Below are 17987 nucleotides of genomic sequence, written 5' to 3' on the forward strand. Positions count from 1 at the left end.
TGTTTACAAAGTGCGGTCAGAGTACATATTATATGTATTGTTGCAATAATGATAATCTCCTATTGTCAAAGTAAGACTTTTAAAACAGATTTCTAGAGCTATGAAAACAGAAAAGCGCTCAGGCGCGGAGCAGACGCCTGTCATGACGTCACTGGACCTCATGACGTCGCACTCAGCCGTGTTTGGGTCAATGAAGCTAGTTAGTATGCTAGCTGATGCGCTCATTCATTTAACCAGGGTTAACCTTTTCATTTAACCTGCCTGGGCTGTGGGACTCACTGACGGACTCTAAAGGAAATCTTACCGGCTCTCCGCTGAACGTTAGCACCGATATATCCCGGGCAGATTTAATATTGAGCACTGTTAGCCCCCGGTACTTGGGATTAGCTAACGTTAGCTGGCTAACAAGCTAATAACAACAACAGAGCAGTCAGCTGTGAGTTAGCAGGTTAGCAGTGCTGCTGCAATAATCTCACACATGTCTCGGTTTGATGTCTCTCTCACTGACACCGGGTTCATCTGCAGCTCGGTCCTTTCTACCCTTTAACGGATTCAAGATAAATCTTAATTTGCTTAGCTCTGACTGTGCTATTAATGCTTTATTAATGAGTTATTAATGCTTAATTCATGCATTATTAATGAGTTATGGGTGTTGTATCAATGTATTATTTTTAGTGTTTAATATAAAACATATTTCATTATTGCCTTTATTTCTAGAGGAATTATTTTATTTGCATGATTAATATCTTTATTTTTTATGTTTTAGGTCAAAGATGTCGGAGTCCAGTGGGCTGATCCAGGTCACAGTGAAGACTCTGGACTCTCAGAGCCGGACCTACAAAGTCTCAGGAGAGGTACCTGACGCTGTTTAACTCACCAGCTCTGTTTACACTCATCTACTGTGTAATCACAAGCAGGGGCGGATCCAGAGGGTCACCATTGACATCTGATTGGCCACCCCAATACACGATTGATACAGTTATGCTACCTCTGGCTCTAACTCACTGCCTCACTACTACATGACTCCTCATGGTGGCGCTAATGACATCAACACTACACTTAACCTTAAAGCTGCTGTTGGTAGTCACAGAGTAAACATCTGTTCAGAGAGAGGGACTTTGAATGTCAACACTATCCCTCCCAACCAGATTTCCTCTTAACCCCCTAACACAGATCGGTGTGCACAATCATGATAGTGCCGAACTCATAACCAATCGAAGGACGTAGTAGGGGCCACCCCTTAACCAATCAGGACAGAGGATTGGAGATTAGCTATGATTGGTCCGTCATAATGGGAACGAAGGGAATAATAACATTGCTTGATACAAAGGCATTGGAAAATGAAGAGATTTCGCAATAGTCTCAAATTACTCCACTTACCGATGAGTACCGATGAGTACCGATGAGCATTATGACCTTTTCGTTTTTTACACCATTCCTACCAATGGCAGCTTTAAAGGGGCATTTAGTATTCTCCAGTAAATTAGATGTCCTTATGCATCTTTTATGATTATCTTGAAGTCTAAGTATTTGAGAACTGCTGTATCGTGATATTATCAGGTGTCTTATCATGAGCTACAGTATGTTTCTCTTGTTGGAGGGGGCACTTGTGTAAAAGTCATCAGAGTTTAGCAGGAGTTTGTAATTTTATAATTACTTTAAATTAAGACTGTGGACAAACATCTGTTTTGTTGTGTTGCCTTTTATTGTTACAAATTCACACAGCGTCGAAACACCTGCAGGGAAGGGCGATGGTTCAGGTCAGGTTGAGCAGGCATCCCCTGTGCAGAAGCTCCATTCTGTGTTACACAAGTGGTAGGATAGATCCCCGGTGCAGGGACCGGATGTGTTCGGGGGGTCAGATCTGCTCAGGGTCCTGTGCCTGCTGGGTATGTTTCACAATATGATTGGCTGTACACCGCACAGTTTGGGGATGTAGTTTTCTTGGACTTTATTAAAAAGTGAAAAGTCCTTAATGCATATTAAAACAAGTAAAGAACAGGGCTAGGGGGAGTTCTCCGATAAATACATCAAATAGAGATAATATATTAAGAGTTTAATCATATCCCTGAAAAGGATGCCTACAGTAGTCCTGATGTGGTGCAGATCGTCCTCCATTCTGTCTCCAAGTTTCCTGTCTCTATCAAAATAAAGGCCAAAATAACCCTTAAAATATTGATTAAAGCAGATCTGATTAGTGAAGGCACAATGGTTAATGAATGACATTTGTGTGTGTGTGTTTGTGTCTGTCTGTTTTCCTTCAGCTGACAGTGAAGCAGTTTAAAGACCACATTGCAGCTTCAGTGGAGATCCCAGTGGACAAACAGAGACTCATCTATCAGGGCAGGGTGCTGCAGGATGAACGCACACTCACCGAGTACAGTTAGTAACACACACGCATACGCACACGCACACACACACACACACACACACACACACACACACACACACACACACACACACACATACGCACATACGCACACACACACACATACGCACACACACAGCAGGCCCAGCGTATTGACAGTGCAGGTTAGCTGAGCAGTGAGTCTCTCCTGTGCATTAACTTAGTAGTGTTGAAACCATGACATGGTGACTATTAACAAACTAACTGTCTTCTTTATATAGTGTAGTCTCTTTTCACAACAGTCTGTGCCACCTGTCAAACACAGGTGGAAGTAATGACATCATCTGCTACATCAGGAAAAGGATCGAGAGTTTATTTTGGCAGGTTTACTCACAGTTGGTCTTTGTTTTTTCAGCAAACAAATAAATTAGGAGGAAAGTCACTCTTACTCTCAAAGACAAAGATCAGACAGCAGACTGTTCATGTCTGTGATTGGTCACATGTTGCTGACGCTGCTCCTTACATGTGCCTTAATGAGTGTGAGCTCTTCTCTGAAGGTCAGAGAGGACAGATAAGTAAAGATACCTGGGGTGCGTTGAGCTCTCCCTGCAGTTAGGTGGACTGAACAGTATTTTACTGAAACTGTTACTGTCAGCTCCAAAAGAAGGAGCTGAAAGAGGCTAAAACATCCATCACTGACGACGGTCTGTGAGTTCTTCTCTGACTGACAGCTGTCACTTTACAGACAGTCATTTATCATAAACACAGAATGAAAGTTAGAGCAGCTTAGAGTTTGCTATGTTCTGCTCTCCTTCAGCAGCACAGGAACAGGTGAGCCTTGAGATGGAACAGTAACAAATAAATAATGTTTTAACTCAGATGTTGATGGAAATACAGCCGAGATGATTATAACCAGTTGAGCTGCTCTGTATTCATCAGAGACCTGGTCTGTTCATGGTACTATGATTGATGATTAAACCTTTAGTTGGGTCAGTGTCTGCTCAGCGTCTCTGTCATTATGACCTGAGTGCAGCTGTGATTCAGACCTGCTGCCCTGTTATCATAATGTTTACACTGTGATGGTCTAAATGACCACTCACATCAGTGACTTGCTGTGATCTGTAGCACTGACGTTTGAGGTTAATCTTCATCAGTGTTGACTGTCATCATATCTTTATTAGCACAGTGTGTAATGCTGACGTTACAGAAAGCAGCAGCACAGCCTGACTGCATTAAGATTCAACAAGGCTTTATTCTCATGCCAGAACATGTCATGGACAGGAACTATACCAGGTCCTCGCTGGAAACGCTGTAACAAAATAAAGTGTTTAAAGTACAATAAACTCTGTATTGTATATGATAGCACTTCTAGTGTTAGAAGCTGCTGCTGAGCTCAATAAAAAACTAACCCAGGTACAAGTGAGGGGAACAGTCACTCAAACAGGTATTCATCAACATGGGGTTCACACATGTTTCAGCTGCTTCAGTGTTATTGTTAATGAGATGATTTTTATACACCCATAGTAGGATCAGACCTGCAACAATAGAGTACCTCTTATTTTCAAACCTTAACCAGAGACTACAGATACAGAAATACACTGTATTTGATCCTGATCATATTCAACATTGTTAATATTAATTTACACATTCCTTTTTCTGAATCAACATAAACTTAAAGAGTATTGAGAAAAATCTCTTTGGGAGAGAAGAATATGTAATCCAAGCAGCAGTAACTGAACCTCAGTGAGGTGTCAGCAGGTTTCCGACGGTCTGACCCTGAAGCTCTCAAACTGATCTTCATGAAACAAAAACATCCTCCACCTCAACTCTGCACATTCTCATCAGACGTAGATGGGAAGGTGATCCACCTGGTGGAACGAGCCCCCCCTCAGGCCTCCATGACCAGTCCAGGTGGGGCAGGTGTTTCCTCTGGGGGAGAAGAAGGCGGAGTCAGCAGCAGCCATGCCTCCACCTCCTCCCAACATGCACCACACGACCGCAACGGGAACAGCTATGTGATGCTGGGCACGTTCAACCTGCCTGTCAACATCATGGACCCCCAGCAGATACAGGTGAGTGAGGGAGAGTGTATGTGTGTGTGTATGTGTGTGTGTGTATGGGGGGGCCTGATAGTTCAGTGTAACAGCTGTGGTGTGTGTGTGTGTTTCAGATGTCGGTGCAGCAGATGATGTCTGGAGTTGGTGAAGCAGGAAGAAACACCAGAGTGAGCACCAGTACAGGGGTAACAGCTCACAGTTCACGCCGCATCATTTAACCCTTTATACACCCCTCTTCTGTAATAACTCTATGTGTGTGTGTGTGTGTGTGTGTGTGTGTGTGTGTGTGTGTGTGTGTGTGTGTGTGTGTGTGTGTCTGTGTGTGTGTGTGTGTGTGTGTGTGTGTGTGGTGTGTGTATGTGTGTGTGTGTGTGTGTGTGTGTGTGTGTGTGTGTGTGTGTGTGTGTATTCAGAGTAATGGCTCGGTGGATGTTCAGATTAATGTGGACCCTGCAGTGCAGAGTGAGTCCAGAATGAGGCTGCAGCTGGCTGAAAACCTACTGAGAGATGCCTGCTCCCTGATCCACAGACTGGAGGTACAAAGACACACAAACAACCCCACACTGGTGTTTATATACAGCCTGATATATTTATTTATTTAACCCTCATTGTACTGGGATTATTCCCTCTGAAAGACAGACTCTCAGTGTGTGACGTTCATCACACAGTGAGTCAGCAGGTCAGAGATCATCTGATCATTGAGCTCCATTTATAGCACTACATTTCCCATCATGCTTTTGCTTAGATAAACTGGAAGTGTCCTGTGATGCTTCAGTGGATTGTTTGTGATGTTGACATAATAAAACTGCTTATGCAGTATAGATGTGTGTGTATTGATGTTGTCTGTGATGTGTTCATGTGCTGCAGGGAGTTTCCAGAGATTCACAGTCAGAGGTCCCTCCCTCATCTTCCTCCCCTCCTCCATCCTCTTCCTCCTCCTCTGATGGAGGAGCTGCAGCGTCACAGTCCATGGACACCAGCTCTGCTCCATCATCCTCCACCTCCACCCAGACTGACGGAGCAGCCGGTGGCACAGGGCCAAAGTAAGACAGCGAGAGGAACTAAAGAGCAGCTCACAGGTCGAATGTTTTGCAACATGAATCCATAACTTTGTTTCAACATGGTGTCAGATTGTATCACATCAGGGACTCAGGCTCAAGCCTCCACTCCATGAGTAATAACAGGAGGCTGAAAATATGGGCTGACTTTTCCAACATAAACACCTATAAAACAAAGTATAAGGACTGTCATCACTCTCTCTCCCTCTGTCCATCCACTTCACTTTCATCATTATAAATGAAATACAGAGATGCAGACGCACACTGGGAGAGCTGCATGAGGTGCAGCGTGGAGGATAATTACAGACTGAACTGAAAAAAAAACAATTCTAGAAAACTGTTAAAAATAAGATATAATAATCTGTGTGATACACACTCAGATCCATGTTACAAAATGTCTGCATCTTCACCACAATAATTATGGACTACAGTGAGTCGCTTGCAGGTTTCCTCTCCTGATCGTGCAGATTAAAGCATGTAGAGTCGACATCATGTATTACATATGGTGAACTGAATACATTATATATAATGTGTGTGTGTGTGTGTGTGTGTGTGTGTGTGTGTGTGTGTGTGTGTGTGTGTGTGTGTCCCTGTCCTCAGCCACCCGAGTCCTGCAGAGTTTGTGGAGGTGTTGTCGGAGGTGAGGAGGGTGGAGGAGAGGTTAAGACCATTTATAGAGAGAACACACTCCATCCTGGGAGCAGCAACGTCTGCAGACTACAACAACAATGTAAACACACACACACACACACACACACACACACACACACACACACACACACACACAAACAGTATTAACCTTTTGTTTGTGACGTCACAATGTCCAACGTCTTAAGTTGTCTTCCACCGCTAAACGAAGACACTGCTTTAATAAAACGACTCTAAACTTGAAATCCTCCAATCAAAGGAAATGTTTTAAACCTTTGAATAACCTTAAACATTCATCAACTTTGAAAGTATTGTTGATTCATTTCCCTTTTGATTGGTGTATTAATTACTATCAGGGTCTGTCCTGTTTGTGCATGTTCATGTCTCCTTGACTCCTTGACTCCTTGACTCCTTGTCTCCTTGTCCTCATGTCTCCACGTCTCTGTGCTCAGACAGAGGAGAGGGAGGAGGATCAGCGCATACTGAACCTGGTTGGTGATGCTCTCCGTCTTCTCGGTAACACCTTGGTTGTCCTAGGTGACCTGCGCTGCAACCTGGCAGCCCCTCCTCCTCGTCACCTGTACGTGGTCCGACCCATCACCCACCTATCTCACCCGGTCCTGGTCCAGACCGGCCTGCCTCACGTCCCCCTCCCAGTAGGTTGGATTGTAATCTGAGAGGAGATTATTATCACTCAGTTTACTGTCTGTTAAACTGTTTTAATAAAGAGATACAGAGAGGATAGAGGAACTGAAACTGGATTATAATCTGAGTGTGGAGGGATTAACATTAAGGATCTTAATTTGGAGTAATTTTAGATTACAGGGTTTAAATCAGACTGTTTAGACACAGAGGAGCTGACAGAGACTGCTCTGAGTGGATCAGAGTCACCTCTTACTGCTGATCTGATAGAAATGTGTGTGTGTGCGGTGTGTGCGTGTGTGTGTTTCCTGATACAAACACCTGTGTTTTCTCACGTACGTTAATGTTTCACAGACAGCAGCTCAGAGGTTTTTATCTGACTGACCATGAACTCACCGTCAGGCTGAGACATTTTAACAGCCTGCTGTTTTCAGAGTCTCCGCATCACACGTGTTCAATCTAATCTAGCAGGAAGAGGAAATAACAGATCAGTGTTAAACCTTTTGCTCCTGACTCTAATCACCCTTCAGTGTGAGTTATCGAGGTATGATTTGACTGGATGGATTTGATCCTGACTGTAACTTCAGTGAGGACTGAGTGCTGAAGCAAACTGCTGAACAGCAAAACTGAGATTTTTTTCTCAACTCACTGAGACATTAGATCAACATGTCACGTATTTATGACCCCATGAAAAAGAAACACATCAGTGATTAAACATTTACTCTGCTGTCCTCTGAAATGTGTAGATGTAGTTTTATGAAGATTTATAATTAATAATGAGTCTGTACACTATAATCTGTCTCTGTCTGCAGCAGATTAACCTGGGGACAACTGTCACCATGACGTCCAATGGGAGACAGACAACTGAAGGGGCGCCCCCTCCAACTGCTGGCCAATCAGATCAGCAGGCTGTAGGCCAGGCTCCGCCTCCACCTTCTAATGGGACCAATCATCAGGGAGGAGCAGGACCTAGAGTGATCCGGATCACCCATCAGACCATGGAGCCGGTGGTCATGATGCAGATGAACCTCGATGGTAGGTCAGATTACGGATGAATGTCACAGAGTGTGAACCGATAAAGAAAGTTATATACAGAAAGAAAGAGCATTACTGAGCTGTGTCAAAGTTATGTAGTTTCTGATGAAGCTGACACAGTTTCTGATGAAGCTGATGTAGTTTTTAATGAAGATGATGCAGTTCCTGATGAAACTGACAGTTTCTGATGAAAGTGACGTAGTTTCTGATGAAGCTGATGCAGTCTTTGATGAAGCTGATGTAGTTTTTAATGAAGAGGATGCAGTTCCTGATGAAACTGACACAGTTCCTGATGAAACTGACACAGTTTCTGATGAAAGTGACGTAGTTTCTGATGAAGCTGATGCAGTCTTTGATGAAGCTGATGTAGTTTTAATGAAGATGATGCTGTTTCTGATGAAGCTGACACAGATTCTGATGAAGCTGATGCAGTCTTTGATGAAGCTGATGTAGTCTTTTATGAAGCGGATGCATTTCCTGATGAAGCTGACGTAGTTTCTGATGAAGCTGATGCAGTCTTTGATGAGGCGGATGTAGTTTTTATGAAGATGATGCTGTTTCTGATGAAGATGATGCAGTTCCTGATGAAGCTGACAGTTTCTGATGAAGCTGATGAAGTTCCTGAATAAGCTGACGTAGTTTCTGATGAAGCTGATGCCGTTGTTTTGTTTACATCATGGTTGGATATAAGCTCTTTGTATCTATATTTCATTGGAACAGGTGAGTCAGCTGCCGGCGCTCATACTACAGGTCAGGCTCATGCTGCAGGTACACCACAGACAGGTGAGTCCTACTGTTAAACTTTAATGTAACACTCCTTACGTACATGTTTTGAGTACAGACCCCCATCAGTGACCTCCCCTCCCCTCTCAGGTCTCCCCCCTGAGTTCATGCAGGCCATCGTCCATCAGATCTCCCAGCAGGCCGCTGTCATGGCTGCTGCAGCCTCAGGCGGACCCCCACCTCACATCACACCTGGATCAGGATCAGCACCTGAAGGAACCACCCCTCCACAGCCCGCCCACCCCACTCAAGCCAGGGTGGTCATCACCAGACCCTCCTTCTCCCCCCGCCTCCCCCCACCTGCAGGAACCAGAGGAACTACTATCAACCTGAGGGCCACAGTGCCCCCTGCTGGACAGGTAAAACCATATCATACTGTTTCTGCTCATTAATCAGTTTATTGACACATAATTAACTATTAATTATTATTTAATTTAACATCAGCTGGAGGGCCACAGTGCCCCCTGCTGGACATATAACACCTGAGCAGAGTAACATGCTTTTTTTTTTGTTTTGTATTTATTGATTCAATAAACGTAGATAAATACCTTATTCAACACGAAGTAAACAGAGTTTGATTAAAGCAGCAGGATGACATTCACTCTGACATAAACATCCACCCAGAGACAACACCACAGAAAATACACACATACACACATTAATACCAGAACCATGATGCTGATGGAACCTGCTGGTACTCCTCCTCTTCTTTAGGCTCATCCTTCTCCTCCTCCTCCTCCTCCTCCTCCTCCTCCTCCTCCTCCTCCTCCTCCTCCTCCTCCTCCTCTGTGTCAATAACTTCAGATCATTAAAGTGTTGTTAGTGTGTTACTTACCTGCTCTTCCTCTACCTCAGGCTCCTCCTCTTCCTCCTTCCTCCCTCACTCAGATGATAAGCGGTCTAGTGGGACAGCTGCTGACTCCAGGACACACAGGTGTGTTCATTCTCTGCACACATACAACCACAGAGTTGTATGTATAATGCAGACACACACACACACACACACACACACACACACACACACACACACACTCACACTCACTCACTCACTCACTCACTCACTCACTCACTCACTCACTCACTCACTCACTCACTCACTCACTCACTCTTTCTGTTGTAGTGTGACCCTGCTCTCATGCTCTCTCACTGCAGTGATAGAAACAGATATGTATGAGTATGTAGAGTACTGTGTCGGTAAACGGCTGTATAAAGGTGAAATATTAATGTTATGCTGAAGATGCAGACAGATCAGTGTTTGTTCATTCTTCACTTCTTTCATGACACAGAGAGACAAACATGAATCATCATAGGCAGTGAATAAAACCTAATGTGAGGCCACCTTAACTTGAAAATAATGCTTGCCATGTTTGCCACGTCCCACATCACACATTTGACCCTCTCTGTCTGACAAACTCTCACTGAAGACAAAGAAAAAAACTCTGCTTACCATAAACATCATTTAGCAGAGTGATCCAGTCCAGGTTAGTCTTTCTTAAACAGTCTGTCTCTTCTCCTGACTTCTGCAGGTGATCACATGACCTCTTCCTCCTCCTCTTCCTCTGACTCATCCTCAACCTCCCCTCCCTCCTCTGCTACCTCCGCTCAGACCTCCACCACCTCAAGCCAGCCAGCAGAGAGCAGTGCTGAGGGGAACCTGGCCCAGCTTCTGGGCTCTCTGCTGGGGGGGACGGCAGGAGGAGGGGGGGGAACGGGATCCGGACCTGCTCCCTCCATCACTGTGACTCTCCCTGGGGGTGCAGGCTTCTTCCAGGGCCTGACAGACTACAACCAGGTGGGTCGAGGTGGAGGCAGGTAGAGTCTACTTATGATAGATGGAATATGTTACTATGGATTTCTTTGTTTTGAGCAGACATGGCCTGAAGGTTGACTACACTCAGATCATGTGTTTGTTATAAAGTTTATTGGCAGATTAATCATAATTCTCCTTTTTGTTTCTACTCAGCCTCCTGCTGGCACACCAGGAGCCCCGCCCCCTTCTCAGCCTGTTGGCCCCACCCACGCTCAGCCTGTCAGCAGTGGGGACTCTCTGAGCCCGGAGCTGTTCACGGGCATCGTGCAGGGCGTTCTATCCACCATGATGAGCTCTCTGGGGGCTCAGCAGGGGGGCGGAGAGAGCATCGCCCAGTTCATCCAGAGACTGTCCCAGACAAGCAACCTGTTCAGCCCGGGCTCAGGGGACGCCGTGGGTGAGTTATCTAGAGTTACCTCTTTGTATCTATACACTACTTTTCTTCTTAATCTATACTTGTATTTACTCAGTTGTATCTATTGTCCTTACCTATGAGCTGACAATGTGTGGATAGTTTGGACTCTGTTTAAATCTGTTTTTTTGTGGCTCTTCATGTACAAGCATCTTAACGCCACAGATAATCACAAAGTTTCAACACCTGCGTCTTTGTCAGGTCAAACTCTTTTAATACTGCAGGGAGAACATTACTGTGTTTTAATCTGTATCTATAGATGAGTAGTATTGACCAATCAGGTCTTAGCAGGCTTTGGTGTCTGCAGGTAAAACAGTCTGTAAGGAGAGCAACAGCAGGAGGAACAGAATCTAACAAAATGACATCCCAGCTCCCATTGTTGGTAACCTGAGGACTGTTAATTTATCTCTAGGAACAGATGTCTGCATGAAGAGCAGCTAACAATCTGTTCTAGATCATCAGCTTGATGCTGAGTCACTAAGACAATCAGAGTTTAGATTTCCTGACTTCCTGGAATGCATCAGAAAGGATGCATCCCATCTTCATTCAACAAACATTTGAAAAGTTTTCTTCTCCTCTTGAGGACAGACCAGACAAAGCTGATGATGTTTATATTTCAGCAATCTAAAGAGCCGTTAATTACAAGAACATCAGTTTCTTTTTCAGGTTCATACTGCTGAAGTTTGCCAGAGTGAAGCCTCTGAGGAACTTACTGTTTACAGTGAAACTGGGACTCATGACAGTGTTTATTGTCATGTCTGGAGGGGTGAATTTCTCTTATCTTTATGATCTGACCACGCTGTTGCTGCTCAAGTTTTTTAATGAACATGCAGGACACAGTAACAGAAGTCATTTATCACTAACCTATGGATACACCTTAAAAATTCACTGTCGCTTTCAGAGGCAGCTGGTTCTGGGTTATTCTGAAACAGACTCTTAATGAAGATGTGTTTCTGGTCTGGTTTGGGTCTTGCTGATGTTCTGCTGGTCTGGTTTGGGTCTTGCTGATGTTCTGCTGGTCTGGTTCAGGTCTTGCTGATGTTCTGCTGGTCTGGGTCTCCTCCTGCAGGGTTCTTTGGGGACCTACTGTCTCTGGTGTGTCAGAGTTTCTCCATGGTGGACATGGTTCTGCTGCTGCACGGCAACGCTCAGCCTCTGAGCCGCATTCAGCCTCAGCTCAGAAACTTCTTCACTGAACACTACCTGCAGGGCCGAGAGCCCACAGAGACCAACATCTCTGTATGTGGTACATGCACGCACACACACACACACACAGACACAAATACAAACACAAACACAAACACACACACACACAAACACACACACGGGTAGATGAGTTTTCATTACAGTTTCTCTGTCTGTTTGTGTTCAGGCAGCAGCTGAGGAGCTCATCAACGGGCTGGAGGAGTACATCACTGACAGCTTCGTAAGGCCCTCCTCTCTTCATGTAACACACACTGCACTGAGCCGTGTGTGCATAATGTAAATCAGCTCTGTGTGTGCGTGTGTGTGTGTGTGTGTGTGTGTGTGTGTGTGTGTGTGTGTGTGTGTGTGTGTGTGTGTGTGTGTGTGCAGGCCTCGGTAACAGTCAGAGATGGAGTGGACATCGTGCAGACCAACCTGTCGTTCCTCAGGCTGAAGTTCACTCAGATGGCCTCTCACATCCTGCACTGCTCAGGTGAGCACAGGTAGAGGGAGGAGTTCACGTCTCATTTCCCGTCTTCTTTCGTGTGTTTCATGTTTCTTATCTGTAACCAGACTTCCACAACACAAACACAACAAACACAACCCCAACAGAAAACAGACAACAACTGAGGTGAGCTGTGAAGACATTACAGCAGAGAAACTCCTCCCACTGTAAACAACAACACAGCCCCTCCCACTCACTCATACTCTATGTTCCAGACTTTTATCTTCTGAGTTCACACACCCCCCCATACACACACATACGGCGCTCATAGTAGGTCAACATTACACTACAGGATGTTTTCTTATTTGTGGTTGATGTCTCATTAACAGTTTTCTACATGCTGATGTTAATACACATTTGTGTGATTGTTCCCTCTGTGTGTGTGTGTGTGTGTGTGTGTGTGTGTGTGTGTGTGTGTGTGTGTGTGTGTGTGTGTGTGTGTGTGTGTGTTTGTGTGTGTGTGTGTGTGTGTGTGTGTGTGTGTGTGTGTGTGTGTGTGTGTGTGTGTGTGTGTGACACAGATCAGACGTTCGGTCCCCGCCTGCTGCTGCTGTGTACTCAGGGTCTGTTTGAGTGTTTGGCTCTGAACCTGTTCTGTCTGAGAGGAGAGCAGAGAGCGCTGACTGCTGTCATCAACCACAGAATCGTATGTATAATGCAGACACACACACACACACACACACACACATACACAAACACACACATACACACACACATATGAAACTGTGACTGTGTTCGTTAATTATGTGTGTGTGCGTGTGTGCGTGTGTGTGTGTGTGTGTGTGTGTGTGTGTGTGTGTGTGTGTGTGTGTGTGTGTGTGTGTGTGTGTACATAGAGGAGGATGTCCGCAGAGGTCAATCCCAGTCTGGTGAACTGGCTCACCAGTATGATGTCCATGAGGCTTCATGTGATCCTGGACCACAACCCGGTCACTGAGGACCAGATCCAGCGCTACGTCATCCACACCCAGGTGATCTGTAAATAAATAACTGTATGAGTCTGATCTGACAGTTTGTGTTTAAAATAAAATCCTTGTGTTATATATTATCTTATATATATTATATTTATTATTGAACATTAACGGTTGTAAGCTTGGTTTAATCTTTGATCAGGTGTGAGTATTTAGACCCATAGATTCATAGCAAACCTGTGCTGTGTTTTCAGGTGAATCGAAGGAATGAAGGGGAGGCTGACCCCCCCTCACAGAGTCTGAACGTGGAGGTGAGTCTGATCTTTAACATCTGTCTGGATCTTTCTGTCAGTCTGAGCTGTGTCTGTGATGTTCATGTGTTTAACTGTGCTCCTGCTGCAAAACCAGCTCATTCCAACAGACTGAAGCAAACACACCTTCATGTAAACTCTGACCTTAAACCCAGTGGACCAGAGCACACTGTTAAACTTCATAAGACAGTCATCAGAAGAAGACACAGTCCAAGTGTGAGTCCACATCTCCGCAGTCTAGGTGTGAATCATTTGATTTTCCCTCCCCACAGATGGAGGAGAGTGTGTCTCCAGCTGCAGCCTCCATAGAGGAGGAGAGAGGAGAGAGGGGAGCAGCTCCATCAGGAGACCCTCAGCATCCTGCAGAAGCCCCCTCAGCTCAGGAGGAGGAGGAGGCACCTGAGGTGGAGACCTGGGCAGCAGCTGTCCCACCTGTGAGAATCACACACACACACACACACACACACACACACACACACACACACACACACACAAACACACAACAGAAGTGTGTATATCAGTGTGTATAACAGCAGTGTGCATCTGCTGTGTGTTCTTCAGGAGTGGGTTCCCATCATCAGACATGACATGCTCTCTCAGAGGAAGATTAAAGCTCAGCCCCCCCTCTCTGATGCATACCTGCATGGCATGCCGGCCAAGAGGAGGAAGGTGAGACCAAACACACACACACACACACACACACACACACACACACACACACACACACACACACACACACGCACACACTCACTCACTCTCACTGATTATGACATCAGGGGGTGAGAGTTTTTCCTGTAGAAGATAAAGAATAAAATATATCTGACATTATTTAACATGGCAGACAGTGCTGAGAGGACTATGGAGTCAGAGCTCCCTCTCCTGGATAAACTACAGGATGACAACATTCATACATCACTTAAAGCATTGTCTTACATGTTCTGTGAAAAGTTTACACATCAGCTGTATGAGGTAGCTAAGAGGACAGAACAGCCCGAGCTGTTAGGGTACAGAGACGGGCTAGTCTTCGTGTTAAACTAGGCTAACATTCCTCTTACACAGCAGTAACTTTATATTTTCTGTCCTCAGACGAGTCAGAGCGATGGTCCTCAGCTATCTCTGTCTGAAGCTGTGGGTCGAGCCGCTCGAGCTGCTGGAGTCCTTCCTATCACTCCCCCTCTCAGCCTGCAGGGGGAGCTGGAGACACCTGAGCTACAGGAGGAATACACGAGACAGGTAAAACACACTCATGCTCACCTGTGTATTTGTAATCATTGATACAGTCTCAATGTTTTAAATAAAGGGACTTTTTAATTCTCTCTCTCTCTCTCTCTCTCTCTCTCTCTCTCTCTCTCTCTCTCTCTCTCCTGCAGGTAAAGAACGACATCAGTGAGCGAGTGAAAGATGATCCGGACTACAACTCCCAGAGATTCCCCAACACCTACCGAGCTTTCTCTGCGGAGGAATCCTAAACCTCCTCAGACTCCAAACTTCCTTAACCAGAGTCCTGATCCAGAGTCCTGATCCAGAGTCCTGACCCACAGAGAAGCAGGATCAGGTCCAGACCAGGACTAAGCCCCTCTCCGCCTGCAGCATGGACCTGAAACATCCCATAATAACCCTGAGCTGGAGAGGCTTTGCTCAGTCATTCCTCCTCTCCTGTGGTTCTGTCAGAGCGGCAGACTGTGGACCCCTCTGGATACTGGACCAGGATCACCCCCTTCTCTCAGACACTCTGAGGATGAATCAGTTTGAGAACCAGTCCCTGACATGAGAATAGCAGCAGAGGAGGGATTATGAATTATCTGGATTATTTAATCTGAGAGCTGATCATCAGCAGCTCTGGTGGAGTCCGAGTGTCAGAGACAGAGCACTGTGCGAGTACAGTCCAGTGATATGAGACAATACTGAGCTGATGTGAAAATGAAGACAAGAAGACCGAGTCTGGATGAAGTGAGAGTACTGACAGCACACTGAGAGAGAAGGTTTAACAGCATGAGACTAACAGTCAACACAGACCGCTCTCTGTCAGAGTCACACTGTATCACCACAGAAGTGCAGTATCATTTAGAGAGGTCACACTCATTCATCCATCCCTGCTTTTACTGATCTCTGCAACTCTTCCACTAAATTAACCCACACTTCTTTACACAAACAAACTTTGAACCACCGAAACCGTCTGTGCAGTAACCCTGTTTACTGCTGCAAAATCACAAAATCCTTTTAGACCACATGTCACAGATCATCCAAAGAATCCTGGAAGGACTGATCCAGTGAAATGAAGACATTCCAGAAAGAGAGAGTCTTTGATTCATATGAAACAAAAGTAAGATTAATAGATCATTCTTTTATATAACATAGATGTCTGCAACAGGAGACTGTAGTCAAGGGTTCACCTCAGCACAATGACCACTCTGCTCACTAAATAGAAGCTCTGATTTTTAATTCAATCAACATGAATACACTTCTATCATTAGAAGCTCGGCCAGTGAACCAGGCAGGTGCTCAGCCTTGCTCCTTCAGCTGTCTCTGTCAGTCTGAGCCTGTTTTCGTAACTGCCTCTTACCAACAACCTACGAATGTAGTATGCAATACGTACTGCATACTACATACTGCTTACTGTGTTTGAAGGTAGTATGTGGTATGACTGTTCTGTTGGATCTGTTCTGCAGGATGCTGGGTCAGGTGTTGCTGGGTTTCCGGTTTCAGAAAGCAGAAGTAAACAACGGCATAACTGATCGCGAAACTGCGTCTTTAGTATCACTTATGATTTAAAAAGTTGAGAAGTGGTTTATATGGAATTTAATAATTTTCACAGCACCGAAAAATGAAAACTCTGCATTGTGGGAAACAGTACGCGAGGGAGACTGGTCTGCTGAAATCACATACATACTGAATTTTGGCCAAATCAGTATGTACTAGTATTGTAGGTGGTTTCGCAAACAGCCTGACAGCCAGGTTCGGCATGCTACTGCTGGTGAGATGAGGACAATCAGTCAACAGTTTACGCCTGTTCTGATTATCTCTTTATCTCAGTTTTGACCCCACACTCATATTGTTAGCCTCACGCTGCAGGAACATGCCTCTCTCAGCTCTCATATGACTGTGATGGAAATAAGTTTTACAGTTTTGAAACAAACAGCTTCAGAGTAACAGGAGCACCCACTTTCTCTCAATCTGTTCTAATGTTAATGAGACCTGACATTTCCTGAAGAAACCCTCTGACAGCACTTTTAAAATCTGCTCCTGTGTTCACCATTCTGTCACTACAGACATAAAAAAAATACACAAACGTGTTCAGCAGACTCTCCTACTTCAGAAAATGACACCATTTAGCTGATAGCTGTTATGGTTTATCTTAATATCCTGAATCTGTCTGAGCTTCTCTTCTTCTGTCCTGCTGCCCCTGCTCGATTCCCAAGGAAACCCCAATCACCATGGTCGGTATCAAATGTACAGGATGAGGCTGACATCTATCCCTGTCTTCTTCTATTATACCCATCATACGATCTGGATATATTAGCACTGGGAGCCGAGCAGCAGCAGCATTATCCTCAAAACATGTTGATAAGTTTAGATTTCTTCTCACCTGTGGATGATTGTTTTATCCTTTAAACCTCTCAGATAGTTTCTAGTGTTGGACCTGATGCTCCTGATTCTGTCTGAGTGTGTCTTGAAGATGTATTATCATTATAAACCTGTATAAAATGAAACTGTAAATTAGTGCAAATTGCACATAGTAAACAGGAAGTGATGTCATAGCTTCGTCAGTTTCAGTCATGTGACCAATGTTCATATTTTATTTTATTTTTAGAAATCAGATGAGGTCATTTTTGTATTTTAGAAATCTGAATATTTGACTGATGGATGAGCCCCTAACATGTACATCATAATATTAACATGTCAGTTTAATAACATATTTAAAGAGTGTATATAATAATAACATGTCAGTATAATGTTCATGATGTATTATAGTACATGACAGCTGATCAGGTGAGTGTACCTGTGTGAAGTTTGTTTGCATCAGCTGATCATTTAAATAAACAAACTTTAAATCTGTGTTTATGTACAGCTTTATTTTCAGACAGGCTCAGGTGACACAGCTGTGTCCAACATGGGGCTCAGGACCCTGTGAGCGGTCTCAGAGACTCGTCTGTTGGGTCACTAAAGAAGGAACAACATAATCCTTGATGGATCAAAGTGTGTCACTAAAAGTTCTTGTTTTTGTCCCTGATGGAGAGCTTTTAGTTCAAGAGGAGGATGGTTGTTAACCACAAACAGCTGTT

The 17987-nt window shown here is 44.6% G+C and overlaps 1 protein-coding gene across 4 annotated transcripts; it reads left to right on the plus strand.

The window, feature by feature from the left end:
* The first annotated feature begins 88 nt into the window (after window positions 1-88).
* On the plus strand, window positions 89-17760 carry bag6l (BCL2 associated athanogene 6, like). Of its 4 annotated transcripts, none has more exons than XM_034705318.1 (25): window positions 89-448; window positions 767-854; window positions 2265-2382; window positions 4193-4419; window positions 4518-4589; window positions 4818-4940; window positions 5272-5447; window positions 6063-6192; window positions 6563-6766; window positions 7565-7787; window positions 8508-8570; window positions 8661-8929; window positions 9426-9504; window positions 10097-10362; window positions 10534-10777; window positions 11862-12031; window positions 12165-12218; window positions 12368-12470; window positions 13004-13128; window positions 13319-13453; window positions 13648-13704; window positions 13977-14138; window positions 14266-14373; window positions 14791-14937; window positions 15075-17760. In XM_034705318.1, exons 2-25 carry the CDS (start codon window positions 774-776, stop codon window positions 15171-15173), a joined length of 3435 nt encoding a protein of 1144 aa, XP_034561209.1. In that variant the 5' UTR covers window positions 89-448; window positions 767-773; the 3' UTR covers window positions 15174-17760. The 4 variants fall into 4 exon arrangements, with proteins under 4 accessions (XP_034561209.1, XP_034561212.1, XP_034561210.1 ...); XM_034705321.1 differs by having other exon boundaries at window positions 160-448; window positions 7568-7787; XM_034705319.1 differs by having other exon boundaries at window positions 160-436.
* Window positions 17761-17987: the final 227 nt, after the last annotated feature.

This window comes from Notolabrus celidotus, chromosome 16 (genome assembly GCF_009762535.1).
Source record: "Notolabrus celidotus isolate fNotCel1 chromosome 16, fNotCel1.pri, whole genome shotgun sequence".
NCBI classification, from domain to species: domain Eukaryota; kingdom Metazoa; phylum Chordata; class Actinopteri; order Labriformes; family Labridae; genus Notolabrus; species Notolabrus celidotus.